The sequence below is a fragment of the Cololabis saira genome, chromosome 9 (assembly GCF_033807715.1).
Source record: "Cololabis saira isolate AMF1-May2022 chromosome 9, fColSai1.1, whole genome shotgun sequence".
Lineage (NCBI taxonomy): Eukaryota > Metazoa > Chordata > Actinopteri > Beloniformes > Belonidae > Cololabis > Cololabis saira.
Genome location: NC_084595.1, coordinates 18,442,961 through 18,464,524, shown reverse-complemented (window position 1 = coordinate 18,464,524; position 21,564 = coordinate 18,442,961). Strand labels below are relative to the sequence as shown.

Sequence of the window (21,564 nt, the reverse complement as noted above, 5' to 3'; positions counted from 1 at the left end):
ATATGGTGGAGAAGCTGCTGAGACTCGTGTGAGGACGAGCTTAGAGGTTCACCAACTAAGATGCTTCAAGATCCACAAGATTGCTTTTAAATTCAAATCTCCCTGAGAAGATTGAGCCTTTAAGTCAGTTATTCCCTCTAGACTTGGAAAAACCAATTTGCACCCCTTTGTTCTGCATTTATCTTCTATTTGATGAAAAAAAAAAATGTTTTTAAATGTACTAGGAAACTTGTTTCGTTCATGTCCAAGAGATTTGCATAAAGGCGTTTCGGTCTAATTAGCGAGTGGAGAGCCTCCAAACGCACTGAAAATAGATGAAGCCAGAGTATTGTTCCCCGTTAGAGGACGCTCCACATTAGAGGACCCCCCCGCTGCGATCACGAGCGCGGAAACTTCTCAGTCTTCACTCGAACTGGCAGGACGGGGCGACGGATTAGCCAAGAAAAAGAGAAGAAGAGAGAGAAAGCTCCATGAGCCGCCGCGCGTCCACCGGTCCCAGATTACAAACTAGTAATACAAGCATCTTTAATCAGGAGAGGTTGGGCTGGCAGATTGTGTCCCGGGGGAGGGCGGGGGGGGATTACAAGCTGCATCTGATCTTGTAGAAGATACAAATAAGTGGTTAAAAAAAAGGGATCAGATTGTTCTCTTGTGTGATAAAGGGATCAAATCTGTTGCTCTTGTGAGAGCCGGAGGTGCACGAGCTCGTCTGCAGACGAACACGGTTGGTTTCAAAGTTAGATTACGTGTCCGGCTGCTCAAACTCAGAGATCAAATCTGTTTTGTTCTCGTACGAGGACGAGGGAGAGAAACACGGATGGATTTCTGCCTCGACACAGGAGGACTCGGCGGTTCAGGGTCCATCTATTTTAGATTTAAGCAGATCTGTGGCAGCGTGAACTCTCACGTCCAGGTCACCGTCGTCCTCTCAGGCCTGAATCAGGGGGGGAGGAACCACCCGTGTCAGACAGGTGGCCTCACCTTGATCCGTGTGACCAAGGCCGGGTAAACTAACGACTCCCATCCTCCAGCACGAGAGACGGCCTTCTGGATTTCATTTCTCCTCACCTCCAAGTTGTGCAGATAAAACCACATTTACTTTGGACTCTTCAGGAAACAGAGGGAGAGGAAACATGGACTTCCTGCACCCTCAGTTGCGTCTGTCAGGAACAGGAAAGCAGCCGGCGGCCCGACTGAGAAGGGAAGAAGTAGTCCTCCAAATTAAATCTCACTTTTAGCTTTTAATGTTTTGTTATATAAAAATTTTTAAATCAGATAATCGGCAATGTTAGTCAAGAGCTTAAGTGGAGGGTTTTCTTCTCAAAGATTATACACAGACCGTGTCTGACGATTACGTACAACTAGGTGTACTTTAACGACCGAACTAACATGAATGTTTAATAGGAAGTTAGCATTTAGAGGATAAACGTGCACTGCAGGAATATTACTGCACTCAAAAATTAAAGGGGTCATGAAGAAAACAGCATGAGAGCAGATGTTTAGGCATCTTAAATCAAACTGTCAGTTTGTTTGAGGCTTAAAGGGGACCCATTATGAAAAACACGTTTTCTCTTGCTTTAACATATATAAAGTGGTCTCCCCTCACCCTGCCAACTCAGACAAGGACTAAAGCAACCAAATTCTGCAGTGTCTGTACAGCCGCCCGGCTGAGCTGTCCAGTGTGATGTGACTTCTACGAGCCGTTCAGATTTGCGCATTTTCGTTATGTCACCAAAATGCAAACCACGCCTCAGTCTCCTCCGCGGCTGAAACCACGCCCACAACTAACTCTGCCGGCCAGAGCGTCCGCCATTGTTCAGCAGCGGTGGCTGTTTGAACAATGAGGGGCAGTAGAAATGAGGTTTTGCATTGACACTTACCCTCATAAAAGGATCAGTATCAGCAGCACGGACCCGGCAACTGCACACGAGTCAGCGGTAAGTGACGTTATTTTTTTATGTTATTATTTGTCTACAAGTATGAGCTTTGCATGGGCTAAGTATTTAGCTTAGCTCCGGTGTTAACACCGGAGCTCTATTAGTAATTTTTTTCTGTTTATGGTTTCAGATCTTCCAAGCAATGCACCTGAAGCTGTTCAACGACACCTTCAGAAGACGCACTGTCCTTCCTTGAGCCAGCAATAGTGCATACATGTTTTTTTTTTTTGTTTTAACAATAAAGTTGCCGTTTGTGAACATTCAATGTTGTGATTTCTTTACAGTTAACCTGATTCATTTGTCTTGTAACATAAGAAATGAAATGATGAGGAATCGGAATAAAGAACTGTTAAGTGTGAAGACGAGGTGACCCGTTCCCTCTTCAGGTGACTAAAGGCTGATTTATGGTTCCGCGTTACACCAACGCAGAGCCTACAGCGTAGGGTAGGCTACGCGTCGATTTAACGCAGAACCGTAATTCAGGCTTTAAGATCCGTTTACAGCGTGTCATAACTGTATGCGAGCGTCCCGACTATCGCGTCGAGCTGCGTGACATCGGACGCTCTCTGTCCACACTGAAACCGTTAAACTCGCGGCCAGTTAGGACAGTCCAATACAAAAAAAATAAAGCAATGGAATTGATTTCGTAGCTGAAGCTCCCTAGCATGGGACACGCTTTGTGTACGCAGTCGGCTGCTCTGGCCGGAGCAAGGCTTTGTGCCCTCCCCTGCTACACGTCATTCAAGCAGCCAATCAGTGCATTATCATAGCCTCCCCTCCCCTCTGGATCACTCACAGAGAAGAGGTTAGAAGCGGTAAAACTAGTGACAGGGCCCACAGGCTGAATTTCTGATTTATGTAGAAAAAACAAGGTTTTGATTGTTTTTAAGACATTTAAGGCCCGTTTAAAATATACATTAAATGCCATAATAGGTCTCCTTTAAAATATTTTATTAAATTCTATGAGGCAACAATCCTCAGGAGGCGGAGTCAAATGACTGACCCCACCCACTAAAACCAGCCGCTATAAACGGAGCTCTGAAGATCTCTGTTGGGTTTTTGGGGGTCAAAATACCAGAAATGCAACAGACGTGTTTGTTAAGACCTCAGCAGATACTCTTCCTCTGAGAAAAAAGGGGCTGTAATAAAAATGTGAGAGGAAGACGGCCAGATAAGAAGAAGGAGGGATGGAGGACCAGCCTGAGTGGCCTAGGACGCTGACCTGGAACCACCAATGAGCCCAGGTTACATCACCGATGATGCGTCCAGCTTGCACCGTTAATGTGTTTGGTGGATTAGATTTTATTAAAGATTAAATCTGGTACCTTTTTAAATCACTGAAAATGACAGAGAACCACAAAAGTCTATACAGTAGAAATCAGCTCAACATAAACCATAATCATGGCCCAGCCGTCCTCCAGATTAGATGCTCGGACCGAGACAGCCATGTCTACGTCAGGTACATCTTGCTCAGGTGTTGGTGGAGGGAGAGAGAGAGAGATTCTCAGGTCTCTCAAGAGCTCTCAGAAACATAAAAAGAACCCAAATGAATCTTGATTTTGAACTTATTCTTTTTTATTTATCAGCAACATACTATAAAGATACATTCACACTCACAGTATGATACAGGGCTTTTACAGAGTCTGCTGCAGAAACAAGACGTGTGTAAGACAACCCGGTGACCTGCAGACGCACCCGAGGCTGCTCGGTTCAAGTACAACTGAAACTCCACACATTTAGAAAAAATACTTTTAGTCGTATAGTCGGAGGCTTCTGGAGCCTCCGAGTTGTGTAAAGCTCATGAAAACAGGGTTACAAGGAGAAAAGGAAACAAAAACAACCACAGGAGTAAAAAAAAAAAAAAAGGTAAACAAATGTTTAAAGTTGCTTTTCCATCCGAGGTAACGGCTCTGGCTGTCCTTCTCTTTACGGTTCGATCGCCCCAAACTAGAGATCCGTCCACCAAAACACATGAACAAGATGTTTCTGAGCATGGCTGTCTCGCTCCATGAGAACAAAACTGAGCTGAGATGAGGCCCAATCAGAAAAAGCAGTGGGATGAAGCATGGAGCGGCGCTGGAGCGGCGCTGGAGCGGCGCTGGAGCGGCGCTGGAGCGGCGCTGGAGCGGCGCTGGAGCGGCGCTGGAGCGGCGCTGGAGCGGCGCTGACCGTTCCCCAAACTTACCTTCACATAAAAACGCACTGATTCTGCTGCTGAGATGGAAACGCTCGCTTGCTGCTCGGCAGCAGCACAGCGAGGACACAAGCATGCAGCCCTTCGGGGTTGTATGGATCGCACAGACTCACAACGGCATGCAGTCCTCTCACACCACAATCCATCAGGGGGGTAACCGCGGTAACGGAGCTCCACCTTTCCTTCAGACTTAAGCTGGTGGACAGATTTAACCTACAACCCGTGTTAAAATGTGACTGTGAAAGGATATTTGGTCATACTTGTGAAGTGTCTCTCGCTCCCTCAGTCCTACTTTCGGCAGAAGCCATCAAAGGAAACATGGACTCCCGCCTCCGAGCATCTCCTGCTAGAACCGTCCTCGACCGTCGGCTGAGCACGTGTCTTCGCTCTTTCGTGCCGCTCAATTCAAACACCACTGTTTTCATTTTTAACGTGTGCTTTAGGTAACCGTAACCACTGTGAAAAGGTAAGAAACTAACGGTCTAACGAGCAGCACAGGCTCCTTGGTTCTCAAGCTCGCTCTGATACTAAAGGCCCTGCACGCCGTCCTCCCAGACTGAACATCGAGGTTAAAGACGGTAAAAGCTTCTGCGGGTACAGAGTTCACGAGCCGAGGTGGACAGTCGTCCTTGATAAGCGTTTTGGAGACGCAGGCGGTCGGAGGAAGGACTGAAGTGCTATCTATAAAAAAAAAAATGTAGGGATCTTCAAGACGTCTCAGCAAGTCATAGCAGCGCCTGCGAGTCAAAATGCTGGTCAACGCGACGCCTGCGAGTTCTAATGCGGGTCAAAGTGCGCCTGCCAGTCACAGCAGCACCTGCGATATCTCTGAGATTGGACTCAAAAGTAAGAGCTGCACAGACGTCACGTCTTGATGTTCAACAGTCCGCAGTGACCTCAAATCAAACACAGATGGATCCAACATTAAATCCTGGTCGCTGAGACTGAACAACATTAGTTTGGAGGCTGTTGGATGAATGTTTGCCTCGTCTATCTGCTGCACTCTTACGAACCCGGGCGATTAACAAAACAACCACAGCCTTCCTTCCACATGTTGTGGCATCAATAAGAGGAAAAAGAACACAAAACGTGGAGCTGGTCCCAGTGCACGCTTGACCACTAAAAAGCTGCAACGGCACAAACACAAGACACGAAAAGGCCGATCAGAAATCTGTGGATTTCTTCACGCCAGCTTGCAGGAATGAGACGGAGCGGTGGACCGACACCCACTACAGGAGTCCCTTTGTTTTGTTTCTTCTTTTGGTTTTTCTTTCCACCCAGAATCGACACAAAACAGATTTATATTCTCTATGCAACAAGTGAAGACAATCAAACATGAGCACTCTTACATTCAGGTGCTTTGAGGGTTATATTGCATCGCTGTCTTGCCTTACTCTACTCTACCTGTAGCCACGGGACTTGCACGAAGCCTGCACGTTAAAAAAACCCACGAGATGAATTCAGTGTAGAAAAGAAAAAAGAAAAGTCTACTCTTGCTTACTTCTATCAGATACATTTCAACACTGGTACCATTAATGGTTCGGAATAATCTGAGTCGCCAGCGTTTCTGGTCCGGCGGTAGGAACGGCAACCGCTTCACATTTAGGAACAGGAAGAGAACAGAGGCACAGAAGCTTATTGCTGCCAACGTCGTACATGAAATGATTCAAATTCCCGGTGAGACGAACCACGAGCGCTCAGCTCAACCGGTCGTCAGAGTCGGGGGGGTAAAGTGCACGGTCCACCCAGGAACGTCTGACGCTTCGTAGCAGCTGAGACGTTTGGGGATCTGTGACCGAGCTTAAACCACCGTTGGAGGTTCCAGGTGGAGACGTTTGTACCAGGGCTGAGTGATGTTCGGGTCACCATAGTGTTCATTGCACTTAGTTTGAGTTGAAGGACTCAATTATACAAATCTAAAGAGGGAGGGAGGGAGGGAGGTGGGGGCATCCTGGCATCAGTTTGTCATCATCTGCTTCTACGACACAGTTGCATCACCTGAAGGTTTTAGAAGACGTGAACGCGTCTAATGGTCAAGTGAGAAATAACTGGTTACCGTGGAATTAAAATCCACTTAAATGAAAAAACAGAACTGTGAACAAACTGATGCCAAAGGCCATTTTCAGTAATAAACCTGTTCACTGCCTGAACAGATTTTCTTTTCACGGCCTGGACTCGGAAGCTGACCCGACTCAAACCAGCCACATGAGAAACGTTTACAAATCTGTGACACACAAGATGCTGATGGTCCACTTGCTGTTTTTTGTCCTCCTCGGAGACGACTCTTCAAGTACAGAAGAACCATTTCCTCCCAATTCCAACAGATTCAACCCCATTTTCTGTGCTTGAGAGGATGCATTTGGCCGTCTGAAGTCGAAATCGTTCTGATTTACGAAACGCCGACATCACTGAGCCCTTGCACCAACCGTCGTGGTCTTATCGCTCCCAGTCCCGGTGGATCGACAGCAAACTCAAGCAGTCTGTTTACAGAGTCTTTCGCTTTTCTCACCAAAGGTTGAATGCACTATGGAAAAGAAATAACACATTTGTGGACCCCAGACGTGTCAGTACCTTTGCAGGGGGGGGGGGGGGGGGGGGGGGCAACTCCGTTTTGCATAAATGTGTTACAGCAGGGGAGTTGCAGCCCAGTTTTTAACATGAAAGCACTGAGTTCACAAAGTGTTTCCATGACACCTGGAGAACTCAGCGCTGCTCGTTTAGAGTATAATTCACTTCTTAGTTGTTTATTCTAACAGCAGAAGCGCTTGTTGGTTCAAAACCCCACCGTGGGGTCGGTTTGACCCCCGACTGCAGGTCAGAGGGGAGGCGGGCGGCTCCACAGTGTTTGGGTCCTCGCGGTCGAGACTCTTCTAAGACTTGCCTGCGTTGGCCAGGAACGGGACCGAGCCGAACAGATCCTCGGGGGGGAGGGGCTTGGCCGCGGCGGGCGGCGGTCGGTCCGTTTCCACGCTCGCCGTTCTCTCCACCGGCTTTTCTGGATAGAAGAGAGTCAAAGATGGGGAGACAGTCAGATATCCTACAGGATAGAAATCAGTTAGAAATGTAAACATATCTTCAAGAAAGATTTTAAACCTCAGAAATAAAATAAAAAAGAGACACTTGCTGCAGTCTGACTGAAATAATGAAGTAACTGTGAAGTGCACTTGCTTGCTTTTAAAACCCACTGTGTCTCTGGAAAAAGTCAACAAAAACCTTTAAATTTAGGAACTATAAACATGAAATAAAAACCACTTGAGAGGTTTAGACCTACATATGGCAACTTTTTCTAACTCTACGGAACCCCTCTACTCCTTTGTTCAGAAAACTCAAACTTCTTTCAGTATATGACATAAATATTCATCAGATACGTGTGTTTTTATACAAACATATGTTTTTGCCTTTTTCTTTACCACTATCGTTTAGTAATTTTTTCACTTATAATTCTCAGATACATTCATATAATACTAGACAGGTTAATCATTTTCATATTCCTTTTTATAAAACTAAACACGGCCAGTTTTCCCTCAGATATTGCGGTGTACAGATATGAACTCCAAATCTCACATTATCAAAAGCTCTGCTTCTCTAGAGATTTTTAAAAGAAATGTATCATCTCATTTAATTCAAATTTAAAAAATGTCAAGTTTTCTTTGTTTTTATTTATTTATTTTTTTTTTTTTTGTGTGTGTGTTGATGATCTGTAACTAAGTAGTCAAACCTTCTTTGTTTTTGTTAATAGTCTTCATCTTGTTGTTTTTGTTTTTAGATTTTTTGTAATTACTGTTTTACTTGCTAAATTGAGGGGAGGTCCGTTGCATAAGCCTGTTGGCTTTTTGACCTCTCCTGTCACATTTGTTTTACTATTTTGATTGCAAGTGTTAATTTTATTGTGTGCAAACTAATAAAATAAAAAAAAAATAAATAAAAAATATTTTATTGTCAATTGCCAACTTTGCTTTCATTTATTTTTTTTTATTCTTTAAACTAATATTTTTTCCTTTTTAAAGAAAAAATAAAAAAGGTATAAGAAAGCACCATTAATATAGTCCAGTAATCTGTGTATGCAAAAGTGAGCGTGCTGAACCTTTATATTTCTTTATATTACCTTTACCCTTACATTTCTGGATATAAAGTCAAAGATGGGGAGACGTTCAAATATCAGTTACAGATGTAAACATATCTTCAAGAAAGATTTTGAATCTCTGAAATAAAAAATAAAAAAGAGAAACTTGCTGCAGTCTAACTCAAATAAAGAAGTAACCGTTAAGTGCACTTGCTTGCTCTGAGCATGTCGAACTCCCGGTCGATGAGCTCCTCCTCCGTTAGTTTGGAGAAGTTGTCCTCTCCAAACGGGTTCCAGCCGGACATGTCAGGAGGGTTACTGATGATGCTGCAGCTCTGAGGCGGCGGCGTGATCCCATTGGTGCCGAGCAGAGGGTTTCTGCTGCTAAGACAAGACAAATTCACCCCACTATGAAAAAAAAAACTAAAATAAAATCCCCTACTCATGTTGGAGGTTTAGTAGTTGTGACAATGAACCAGATTCATACCAAAAGCTGCCATTTGCATGTAAAATGGCATGCAAAGTGAATAAAATATGACAATTTGATGAAAATGTGGAAGAGGAGGAAAAAACAAAACAAAAAAAACAATGACAATACAGTAATCCCTCGCTATAACGTGGTTCACTTTTCACGGTCTCGCTGCTTCACCGATTTGCATTGTGCATTGTGTTCTGCATTCTGATTGGCTGTGTCCCCGCTTCTTCACTTCCTGTGTCAATAACGTTGGTCGCTTAGCAACAGTGCTGAGAATGGCCAATGAACTTCAGCGAGCAGCTCAAGAACGGGACCCTTTGATGAATCGTTCATTACAGTTCTCAAATATAGTCGATGGTGGCATGTCGGCTTATAGGAAGAAAAAAGAGCAACAACAACTACTGGTAACCATAATTATGTTATTCTCTGGAAAAACGCACCTTTAGAAGAAAAACATGCTACAGAGCGAAGTCAGGATGCAGCAGCACAGTCATAAAGTCATTTTCTCCCGTTCAAATCCAAGTACTCGAGTCGCGGTGGTGCGGGGCTGATCTCCGCAATTTGAAGCCTTGTATAATCATTTTAAAAACTTCTACTTCACGTTACTACTTCACGGATTTCACCTATCACGGGTTCTTTTTGGAACGTAACCCCCGCGAAGAACCAGGGATTACTGTACACTCTTACTTCAGCAAAGCAACGCTGGAACACGGTCCTACGGTATATTTGAAGGACATTGACCTGGGGTTAGTATATGAAGGATCCAGAGGTGATGGTGCTGCCATGGGACCGGCTCCTGCTCCACTTCCCGGTCCAGCTGTGGGTGTGGTGGCGTTATAAGAGCCCAGTGGAATCTGGAACTCCAGAGGGGAAGACATATAGGGTAGATGCTGCTGCTGCTGCTGCTGCTGCTGCTGCTGCTGCTGCTGCACAAAGCTCTGTTGGTACTGGTGCAGCTGTTAGGAAAGGAAGAGAGGGGGAAGGGAATGAGGGACGGACCATTGATTTCATGGCACACAGTGATGATGAAATGTTGTTAGAAACCAGTTCTGGATTCGGAAAGCCGGGGACACAATGGAGGGGAGGGATGAAGGAGTGAAAGTCAAACGGTACAGAGAAACCCAACTGGACAAATCAGTAAGCAGAAACTGGCAGCCAAATTCAACGCTGCTTCGAACGACTATTCTGGTGAATAAAAGACCAAACAATCAATTACTAAACTATAAAAGAAGGAAGTCAACATTTTAAATGGTTTATACCTGTATCCATTATTGGCGCTTTTCCACTAGTACCTACTCGGCTCGCCTCAACTCGGTTTGGTTCTTTTCCACTAGGGGTCTAATGTGCTGAGTAGATACTTTTTCTGTATCTATTCTGCAGAGGTTCTAAGCGGCTGAGTCGGGCTGTATCTGACGTCATCACAATACAGGCCACTGATTGGTCGGGGGGTTGGAGTCAGACGTCTGAGTCAGGAGGAGGAAATCAGCTGAAGATGACTGTTCATTTTATTCGACTAGCGCAGAAGTCTGTTTCCTGATCCAACTCTGAGGTGCAGATGTTCATAAACCTGGTGGCTGAGGAGAGAATTAAAAAGGGATGTAGACGGGCGATAAGGAACGACAAGATCTACCAGGCGCTCGGTCACTTCATAGCTGTTCGCGGCTCCAGCTGACTTTTCAGCAGCGATGAGACAAACTAAAAAAAATGAAAACGTGTTGCCACTTGAAGTTTCTCTCACTCTCATTTTTAACTTGATATCGAACACAAGCCACAGACCCAGCAGCACATTTATCATCTCCTCCAGGTTCTACATCTTTTGTGTTGTTGTCAAATACGTCACTCCAACCCTCCCACTTCTGCTCCAGGTGCTGAATTGTTATGGAAAAGAAACCAGGCCAAGTTGAGATGAGTAGAGCCGAGTAGGTACTAGTGGAAAAGCGCCATATGATGGAGTTGTTCTAACAGACTCTCTTCCCTTCAGTAACTCAGTTTCATGTTTTCTCTGCGTCCATGTTTGCCGTCACTGTTGACACTGTTGTGCTTTTTAAAGTGTTTTCGACAAATGAAGCTGATCTAAAGTCATGAAACCATATTAACAATTTGCAAAGCAGACCGCAGAGGAAAAGGCTGCTTTTAAAACATTCAGCAAGTATCTGGGGAATAAGAGGAACGCTGGGGTCCTCTGTTCCCTGCCTGTGAACTGCCTCATATGTCAGCAGGCGGTACGGAGGAAAGCGCTCCGCTTCACCCTCTGTTCGATCCCCCTGTGGCTTCGCTCGAACCAGATTGCCTCTGAAATCAAGCAGATGGTGTGCGTTCGGTGGAAAACAGGCTAAAAATTGCTCCACCCTTACAGTGCACATTCGGAGGACCTGTGTTTGTGTGTTTGATTCACTCGTTGCATAAATACTAGTTTTCTGAATACTTGGAAGGATTCAGTAGGAAGTTTGAGCGTCTGCTTCCGAGGCTGCCTGGCACGGACGTCGGGGGATTCGAGGGAGGAAAACTTGCTGCCAGTTTTTGAGAACAAGCTTGAGCCGTTCTGACAGTAAATGAAATCTGCAGCTCTGTGATACTTCACGCTGCGCCTCCATGTGTTTCACTGTCATTTGATCAAACTATTTACTGTGGTTTTGGACCAAACCTGCTCCGAAATGTCGTCAGTATTAGCGTTGAATGCATTCTTACAGGCCTCGGTGGCACAAACCAAAGTGAATTCAGTCCAACTGATAATCATTTCAGTTCAGAGGTTGTTTTTCATGCTATTTTTCTGGCAACTGTTGTGCGAGGTTGAGACCTTTGACAGAACTCACCATGGCAGCGTAGGCGTGTGCCTGGGCCTGGGCCACCTGCTGCTGATACATGGGCTGCATCATCATCTGCTGCTGCTGCTGCTGCTGCTGCTGCTGGACCAAGGCCTGCTGCTGCTGCTGGAGTTGGAGGGACTGCTGCACTGCCTGTTGGTACTGACGAGCAGCACAAGAGTATTACAAATCTTTAAAAGTCTTCGTAACCCTTTATGACCTACCATAGAACAAGCCTGCCTAAGCATATTTTTACATTTCTGCATGCTATACTGCCATTTTATAGTAGAGTATTTTTATTTGCTATGCATCAAAACAACCCATATAAGTCAATTTTTAATCATCTGGATTTTACAAGTCCATACTTACTAAATAAATTGCTAAAACGTGCAAATAACTACAAAACAAATGTAAATCGTTTTTTCATTTTACACATATTTTTCTAAATGCATAAATTCCACAGCTAGATCCTTCAAAACTGTCAATGGAAAAAAGTAACACTTTCAAGCCTCTCAAACCACAGGAAGTTTATCTGGAATGAATTCATACTCTAGTTTTTGAGATATATCATTTTATATATTGTGTTTAGATATCGCGTCTTCATCCGGCGCTGAAATCAGCTCCAAAACACAGACTTTCGTGGATCCATAATGTGTGTGTGTGTGTGGGCTTGTATAGTGAGTGTGTAGTGTGTGTATGGTGTGTGTGGATTGTCGCCGAGTAATCTTTCATGAAAATCTCTGATAAAAAGCATGAAGCAACTAGTTTCTAGGGGGAATGAAGTCACCTCCCTTTTCGCGGGAAGTGGCGTTAAAAAAATCCAACCTGATGACACGCTGACAATGTGATCATGTACGTGTCAACGTAGGACGTGCTGTGAACGCGATCTATAAATAACCTGCAATGTCAATTATGAAGATTTCCGTGTGAATGATTTTACTGGATTATTATGTGATTTTTCCAAAAGATTTAATGGATTAAAACTCTGGGACACTAAATGCAGGATATGTAAGTGAAACTCTTCCTGTTTAACATGCAAAAATAATTATTGCTCTGTTGTATCTGGTTGTAATTGTACGTACGTTTTGAAAACCAATATGCAAACGGGAGCACCGGCGCTCCAGCCGATCATAAAGGGTTAGTGACTCATCTGACAGACGGCTTGAGATGTACCTGAAGGTACTGGAGCTGCTGTGCACTTGCGTGCTGCAGCTGGAGGGCTTGCTGCTGCAGCTGCTGCTGCTGCAGCTGCTGTGGTTGCGGTTGCTGTAGCTGCTGCGGTTGCTGCAGCTGCTGCAGACGCAGGTCGCCAGGCTGCAGCTGCTGCAGGACTCGGTTCTGATGACTGCTGGGCTGAGCCTGTATGGATGGCTGACCGGCGCTCGGAGGAGTAGCTGAGAGGTGAAGGTGAGAATGAATGGTTGTTATGAGTTAGTACTTAAATATGGCCCTATGGTTTCCTCGATCACAGAATCGTGGAATTGAGCAATAAAAAAAACCCAATCTACTTTTTAACACGGAATATCGCAAAAATGACATAATTTCATTGAAATGCTTTTATCATTGGGAAGAGGAACGTAAACCCTCTGCTAGGTGGGAAACTTAGACCAGCTTTTCCTAAAAGTTGAAAAGATGTTTGAAGTTTTAAAGTATTAAAAGTTTTTTTTTTTGTAAAGACAACTTAAATTTTGCTGCATTTTACCTTGTTTTTGATGCACTTTAAAGCCATTTTACGGAAAAGATTGTATTAATACGTACTTTGTACCAATAAATACAGTAACTCTGAAGTTGAGTGTTACTTTTGTTTACAGTAATTTATTTTGTTACTTGAAGAAAAAGCTAATTGAGCACTTTATTTCTTTTGTATGTAATGATATTTGTTTTTACAGAAAATGCTCAGAAGCATTTCAGTTCCAACTATTGAGGGAAAGTGTGCAATATTATTTTGCCTCAATGAATACTACTTCTGTCATAAATATGTTAATTTAAATCAAGTAGTCTTTATTTTAATTTATTAACATTAAAAACACATTTTATTTGGTGGCAAAATAAGAGTAAAAGTAAAAAAAAGTTAAAAAAAAAAATTAAAAAAAAGGAATAAAACGGAATTCCCAAAAATTAAAAAACGGAAAAAACAGAATTTAGAAAAAAAAAACGGATTTCATAGATCCCTACTTAAACCAGTTGTCCAACAGCGTAAAGCTGCAGAGTAACTCCTGCCACACAAACAGCTGTAACTGCACTCTGCAGCCAAACTGAGGTGAAGAACGAGTCAGAGTTCTGCGGCGGCCGACTTGATCGAACCCTGATGAATGTGCAGTCCTGAGTAGAGGTCTGACAAGACGCAGCCTTAAAAGCACTTGAATCTGAATTCTGTAGCAGAAAATAAACTGGGGATTTAAGACTGATCCGCTGGCATTTATTCATGAAAATGAAGCCTGTGCAGTCATGCCGTCCTTCCACACATCTGTAGATGCACCTACCCTGACTGTAAATCCCACACAGATCATCAGTGAGGCTAGTAAATACTCAAACCCAGCTATGCAATAATTGGTATGAAGCAAATAAACTAGACAAGACTGCCACCAGTAGGCGGTAGCCTAAACCAACTCAGATGTGGCAACAAAAAAATAAATAAGGAACTGAAAATAAAATGGCAATGTAACAGACAAACTAAACAAGCATCCTCGGTCTCGTCAGAGAAACAGCTGATCAGGCAAGTAAGAATCTATAAACAAAGCTGGTTTAAAAAAAAAAAAAAGAAAAGCTGTTTCCATCTGCTCTTGTACTCAAAAGATATCCTACGCTAAAAATATACTAAAATAAGTCTAAACTGCTACACTTGAGCATGTAACAAATCCCTTCAGATCCGTGAAATAATGTGTAAACGTGTGGATGAAGGTCAAACTGTCACTACGTTACACCGCCTGTCTTCCAGGTTAGAGCTCATTTTAGTATTAATTATTATTATTATTATTATTATTAATACTTTAAATTAAACTTGGAGGTTCACCTTATTATTAAAGAAAAAGGAAAATTTGGATATACCTGCCAATTACATGGTTCAATAATGATAAAATACCACCAAAAAATTCACTTTGAGAAAATTTATTGAAATTTGAATTCCAGACTATTAGGTAATTATTTATTTAATCCATTATAAACTAAGGCTTTTAGGATTAAAACACCTTTTAAAATCTGCTGTGTCTCTGGAAAATTTAAAGTCAACAAAAATGTTTAAATTTAGAAGCTATAAACATGAAATAAAAACCATTTGAAAGGTTTACACGTACATATTTTATTGTCAATTACCAACTTTGCCTTCATTTGTTTTTTTTATTCTTTAAACTAATATTTTTCCTTTTTAAAGTTTTAGGTATAAGAATGCACCATTAATATAATCCAGTAATTTATGTATGCAGAAATGAGCGTGCTGAACCTTTCTGGCCGTTGCCGACAGGCGCTGAAGGCACGCTCATCTTGACCGGGGTGACGGTGTTGGCGAGAGGAAGGACGTTGCTGTTGGCAGCCTTCGGCCTCTGTCTGGGAGCTATCGACGTCTCAGTTGGGCCCACGGAGTCCGTTATCCTGGAAAGATGAAATTCAAAATCTTTGGTTTGATCGTCTTTGACATTCACTAATAAATCAAATCCTCCACGTGTCCATGTCCAGGATAAAGATACACAAAAATGACCTACGGTAACCAATCTGTGTATAATATTGATGTGACTACTGTTATTCTACGTTGTACGCCGTACAGTACCTGGCCTTGGTCATATTTTTTTTGGCAGCAACCTCACTAGCCGTTAGAGGCTCAGGAAGTGATGTAGGGATTGGAGAGTTCTGGAGAAAAAAAAAGGGGGGCACAAGAAAAAGTTAATTAATGCAAAGGCTGAATAACTGCAGACTGATTTATTTCAGAGACTTACAAACAGGTTTGGCAGCGGACTTTCTCTTCCAGCTAATTTGAAGGCAAAGTGAGACACTTGGTAAATGTCCGGTCTCTTCTCCTGGTCCGGCTCGAGCATGTATCCTGGAAAAAAAAGAGAAGGGTAGCGCAGCAGAAGCTGATTATCCACCACTGACACGCACCTCCTCTCTTTGGCCACTAGGAGGAGCTGTTGATCAAGAATTTCAGAAAAGAAAAAAGAGGGGAGGAGGAAGCTCCACTGTTCAGGGAAGTGAAAAACATTTAAAGTAAACAAAGATGTCACAATGACCGACAGCTCTCAACTGGTTCAAACAGGCTGAAGTTGTGCAAAAGCCCAACAGAGTAACTTAAAACTTAAAACTCCCATAAATGTTCTGAGTGTGAACAGAAAAACTGCAAACCGGCCAACAACTCAAAACTGCTGCGATGTGGAATCTCCAACTTTAACAAAGTCAAATCTAATAATGTAGAAGCTGTACATTCATATTTAATAATACTTAAGTAAATAAGTAGTATGATGTTATCAGAGAAAACAAAGGGTTTACGGAAAGAGGGGGAGTAAAGTTGAAAAACAAAACCCAAATGAACTCCCAACTTACTGATTAAGCAGTGCAACTTGAAGGAGAATTTGGAGTTATCCGGAACAATAAAGGATCCATCACAAATGGCAACTTGACTCTCCCCAAATGGAAGTGCGAAGAAACACAGCTTGTACAACAAGCATCCAAGTGCCTGCGGGAGAAAATACAAACACAAAAGTCTCTAGTAACTAATATATCTGTGCCCTGATGATTTCAGTTTAAAAAGAGGATGTATATGGGTGTTGTAAGTTAATCTAAACTCAATAAAACTGACAACCTTAGTTTCGTGCCATTGGGATCAGAAAGCACGTGGTTTAGTGACCAGTTAATTTTCAGGGTGTCCAAGGTCACCATCTCCACCTCCATCAAATCTCAGCTCTCAGCATTAATGGTTAATCAAAAGTGGAGACATTTCTGGTCGCGTCTCTCTCTCTACATTTAGAGCAAACATTCAACAGCAGTCGTTCACTTAAAGAAATTAAGTCATGCAGGCTCCAACGATAATTTGTCTAATATTTTATATCCGCCACTAAAAAAAACATGTACTTCTTATGGCAGTTTTTTTTTTAGTCCAAAGTAACATTTTGTTTTGAGACATCACTCATATGAAATAGTTAAAGGAAGGGTCATTTCTAATTGGTACCACTAACATTCAGAAAACTTCTCCTCGCCATCCTCTAGCTGACCATCTTGTGACACAAAAAAAACAACAAAAACAGGTCTTCAACTTAACTCAAAGGCCCGTAAGCCCATAAAAAATGTCTTATTATACCTTGACATTGTAATCTTTGTTTAAAAAAAGTCATGGACAGAGTAAATAGCTGAGTTTGTGGCGCTGACGTTGAAGAACGGAGTTAAGGTCTGAGCCTCGACTGGTTCAATACCAGCAGGCCGGTATGTTTATTTCCCATCCTGGTTCAGCTCAGAACAATGAGCCACAACAGATCAGTACTAAACGTCTACTAAAACTGCCAGTTTCATATCTTTATAACGACTGTGGTACGTGCGCTGATGTAAGCTGTCAGCTGCCTTACTCGACCATCTAAAACCTGTTGCTACAAAAAAGATGTAAATTCATGGCTTTTTTTTACCAAATCCTCAGAAGATTGGGTCAATTTGCGAAAAGAGGGCTTGTGTCAAGACTTTAGACCCAGTTTTGTAGTAACCAATCTGTCAGATGACAGTCAAACTTAAGTTAATCTTAGACCCAGTTTTGTAGTATCCAATCTTTCAGCTGACGGTCAAATGTATGTTAATCTCAGCGTTTCATCCAGATATACATGAAAACAGTGACAGACATTGACAACTATTTGTTTTCCATACATATGCCTTAATAAAAATCTAAAATCGTTAAAGTGACTAAAATTAAGGAACTAGTCAAGACTGGTGTAAACATTCCCTTTGACCAAAACATGGGTACTTCCCCTCACAGATACAGCTAACACAGCAATTTTTCATGCATGTTTGCAATATTAGGCCTCTTAATTAAATCTCCAAGATGTTGAGAGTAACATCAAGATCAACTGCCAAAAACAATAACAATCCGGATGAGACGTGATCCATGGCAACAGAGCTGCACCAGTCTGCTTATGGAAGAATAAATGTTGCTTAAAGACACAAACAGCTCCATTTGCCACACGACTGTCCAAACAAATCCACATATAGCAGGCTTCCTCTCCCGAGCTATATATTCAGGAGCAGCTAAATTTGGCTCTGGCCCCTTTTTACACAGGATTCAGTCGGAGATGAAAGAACTCTCCCCGGCGTGAAGGGGATGTTTTGCTTTAAAGCGCTACAGCTGTCCTCCAGTCAACAAGCTAATCCAGTCTGATACCGAGCCCCTAATCCAAGTTAGGCAGCATGTATGCCTCCAACTCCTTAATACGTGGACAAAGATGTGGCATTCATCTTATCCTCAGTGAAGCAGCTCAACTGCAGAAGAGTAGAGGAACTTTTTTTTGTCGAAAAATTTAAATTCAAGCTAAAAAAAAAAAACAGAACAAAACTAAATATAAATATATATATATATATATATATATATATATATATATATATATATATATATATATATATATATATACACACACACACACACACATTTGTTTGATGATCTGAAACATTTAAGTCTGACAAACATGCAAAAAAAATAAGAAATCGGGCCACATCTTTCTTTGTAACTCCCTGGGTTTGACAATACTCCTAATTGGCAGTTGTCCAGGCTCTTGTTCTCGCCGCTTTGCCTCACACCTTCACAAGAGCCGAGGCCCAATTTCACACAAACTTATCAGGGTCTTCAGCAGGGTCTAATTATCTCTAATGGAGAGAAAATGGGAGGACAGACAGCAGGGAGGGAGGATGAGGTGACTCTGAGCCCTGCTATTGTCGTGAATGATGTTACTCCATATTTTAGCCATTTCAAGGCTGCCTGGCCTTTGTGGTGGGATATGTATGTCGTGCTATAAACACCTGCCTCAGGCAGATGTCTACCCATGTCTTGTGTTGTTTGTTTGTTGTTTCTCTTTTGTTCACTTTTGACGGGCGGAATCTTGAATTTTATAAAGGAAAAACCCCGTTAGAAGTGGTGGAGGCAAACAGCCCCGGGTGAGGTGCCAGAGGGAGGAGCCACAGTAATGACCTGGACAAACCAGCTTTGCAGGTCGCATAATGCACACAACGTTAAAGCAAATACAGAGCAGGACCGTACCCATATATCGGCCTTAGTGGTGATGCCTTTTCCAGCGTACAAGTTAATCATCTCCGGTGCCCGATATGAAAGAGTTGTGTACCTGTGAGACACAATGAAAGGAAACAATTATAGGTCAATATTGTAGAATATTATAAAAGTTCAGGGCAGGAAAAATTATTTATTTGGAGGCATTTCTTTCAATTTAAGTTGTGAAAGAAAATAGTTTTGCATGGTGTGGTTCTGCTGACCGCAATGCATTATGGGTGTTGTTCCTTGTTTTGTGTTGCATTCCGTGAAGAGCAGTGGGTTTGTGAATGTTTACGTTCATTTTTGTATTTTAAGATTTGACACCATAATTGAGGGTAGTGGGACGAATGACGACCCTCCTCATTCCCGCCAATAACGCAGGTGGCCAAACACGCATACCGTATTTTGCGGACTATAAGTCACTCCGGAGTACAAGTCGCAACAGCCATAAAACGCATAATAAAAGAAGGAAAAAACATATACAAGTCGCACTGGAGTATAAGTTGCATTTTTGGGGAAATTTATTTTATAAAATCCAACACCAAGAACAGACATGTCATCTTGAAAGGCAATTTAAAATAAAAATAGAATAGGCAACAACAGGCTGAATAATTGTACCGTTTGCTTACGTTACATGACACAACTGAGAACGTGCCTGGTATGTTAACATAACATATTAAGAATTATTCTGATAACTATAGCATAAATAACATGCTAAGAAGTTTACCCAACCATCCGTGTCACTCCAAATAACTAAAATCCAATTAAATCTTCATCCTAATTCTGGGGAAGCATATTGTGGATAAAAGAGAGTTTTACTTTTTTTTCACACCAAAACAAACAAACTAATCAGATGCAAATCCAGAAAAAAAATTGTATGCTTGTTTTTTGTGCTGCATTTTTGTCCATGAGGCCCAGTTGGTTCAATATAAACCAGTTAATCAAGAACAGCTATATTAGCGGATCATCAACCTCTCTGTGATCGTAGAAAGCCTGAACAATTATTTACAAAAAAATTACCGAACCATAAAGTTAGACTCGTGCATCCTGCTACCAGGCAAACAGTTTGAGCTTTACTCTAAATGATTGGAGACGTTTCCAAGGAAGTACAGTGCTATGATTAAAAGAATAGAGACGCACCGATTGGTTGGCTGGTGATTGGCGCATATCGGTACTGATAAAGGAGAACCCAATGGGGCTCCGGCCATTTCCAACGGCCTTGTCTTGCCATGTTACAACATAAATACACTTCATTTTATTTTCCATTCGAAAGTCATTCTGATGATAAAACGGCTTCTTGTGAACACATTTCATGTGAAAGACACACTACTGCCGCAGTCACAGCAGCTTAAAGCCCTGATAGTTTCAGTATGATTACTCATCAATGACGGTCATAAAGGAGGCACATTTTCACACAGTCATATACTGCTGATAACCGCCATTCATTACTTTATTGCTGCTTTAAATATGGGAAACGAGGTGACCAGATTTCTGAGATTTGACGCTAGACAAATATAACCAACAATCAAAAAAAACTCCTAACAGACCAGGATTTTCACAGTTGCGCTTGAAGTCAAGTGCATATGTTTGGTGTACTCGGATGAAAGCGTATGGTGATAGAAAGAAAGGTTTGTGCAACCAAGTGGCTGGGATCTCCCCGACGTGTGACCAACTTCCTGCTTTTGTGTTTTAATGCCAGGCAGACTGATTTTTAGTAGTCATTCTGAAACACTGCATCTAACAACGCTCGGTTAAGTGTACTTGCCTTTTTCACAGCACGCACTTTGACCCCACTCAGAAGGCAAACCACAAGTGTAACAACGACAACTCGACACCATTTGAGTGGTATTCAAATGCTCGTTCATGTTCATTAGAACGTGGCATCTGTCAAACCACAGCTACCCATTTTGAAACACTTGATTTTTGGCCTGCCGGCATGGCTTGCAGTGCAGTGATGTAGCGCGAGGCGAGTTTAAGATCTTCTGGTTTAATATTAGTATTGGCAAATGTTGCCTAAAAATTCCGAATAGATCACAAAATCTTTAAAAATGAATATAAAGTAATGAGATGAATCCATGGTAGCACTTTGCTATAGCATCAAACACAGCAACTAGGTCATCTGGTTGAAAAGAGGTTAAATGTAATGATTTCACTATGTGACATGTCTGAACGGGGCGTGTTGAGTAGCTCAACCACTGGTCGATATCCAACTTGATAACTATTTTACATTAATACTTTCACTTGTCACTGACCTTTCATAGACAGTAAGGCCCAGGAAGTCACCAAGAACCTTCATCTTGACTTTAACCTTTAATTGGCTCGACTTACTTCTTGATTTCATCCTCCACAGCAGTCACTCCATCTTTATGTGGCAACAAAATCTTGTGAGTGGCACTGCCGAAGTCACACAGCACATAGTTGCCCTGGTCGTTCAGCAGGATATTCTCAACCTTTAAAAAAAAAAAAAAAAAAAAAGGAACAGACACAAACTTTAGACATTAAAGAGAAGAAAAACATGTCAAGAGAAAGAAAACGTAAAATCGCTGGGAGACGCTGAGCAAAGACAAAGCTCTACATTCATTAAAGACATAACTGACAAAAACAGATACAAAGGAGAATACAGCAGGAAATGTTGACAAACACGCAAAATGTTACTGGGAGTAAAAGTCTCTCCTCAGATTCGGCTTTTAATACACATCTGTATTTATGGGAGAAATTTAAACATTTCATCTAAGTTATCTTTGTATTCCACTCTGAGGAGAGGACGCCCTGCGTAGTTGAAAGTTAAACACACATAAGAAAACACTTTCAAGTTCTCACAAGAAAAATATCTGTTCTCATAAGTCATGAAATATTAAAAGTTGGA

At 42.1% G+C, this 21,564-nt stretch overlaps 1 protein-coding gene across 3 annotated transcripts in view; it reads right to left on the bottom strand.

Moving 5' to 3' along the window:
• bmp2k (BMP2 inducible kinase) overlaps positions 1-21,564 on the bottom strand; it is a 58,428-nt gene that overhangs the window by 4,275 nt on the left and 32,589 nt on the right. The window contains exons 5-15 of one of the 3 annotated variants that reach the window (XM_061730665.1): positions 21,027-21,148; positions 18,690-18,771; positions 16,004-16,136; positions 15,403-15,506; positions 15,237-15,316; positions 14,913-15,061; positions 12,647-12,867; positions 11,483-11,626; positions 9,411-9,625; positions 8,409-8,578; positions 7,013-7,126 (exon numbers count right to left, since the gene is read on the bottom strand). In XM_061730665.1, the coding sequence (XP_061586649.1) occupies positions 7,013-7,126; positions 8,409-8,578; positions 9,411-9,625; positions 11,483-11,626; positions 12,647-12,867; positions 14,913-15,061; positions 15,237-15,316; positions 15,403-15,506; positions 16,004-16,136; positions 18,690-18,771; positions 21,027-21,148 (1,534 nt within the window). Of the gene's footprint in view, positions 1-7,012; positions 7,127-8,408; positions 8,579-9,410; positions 9,626-11,482; positions 11,636-12,646; positions 12,868-14,912; positions 15,062-15,236; positions 15,317-15,402; positions 15,507-16,003; positions 16,137-18,689; positions 18,772-21,026; positions 21,149-21,564 lie in introns of all 3 variants that reach the window. The other 2 variants (XM_061730663.1, XM_061730664.1) reach the window with 2 other exon arrangements.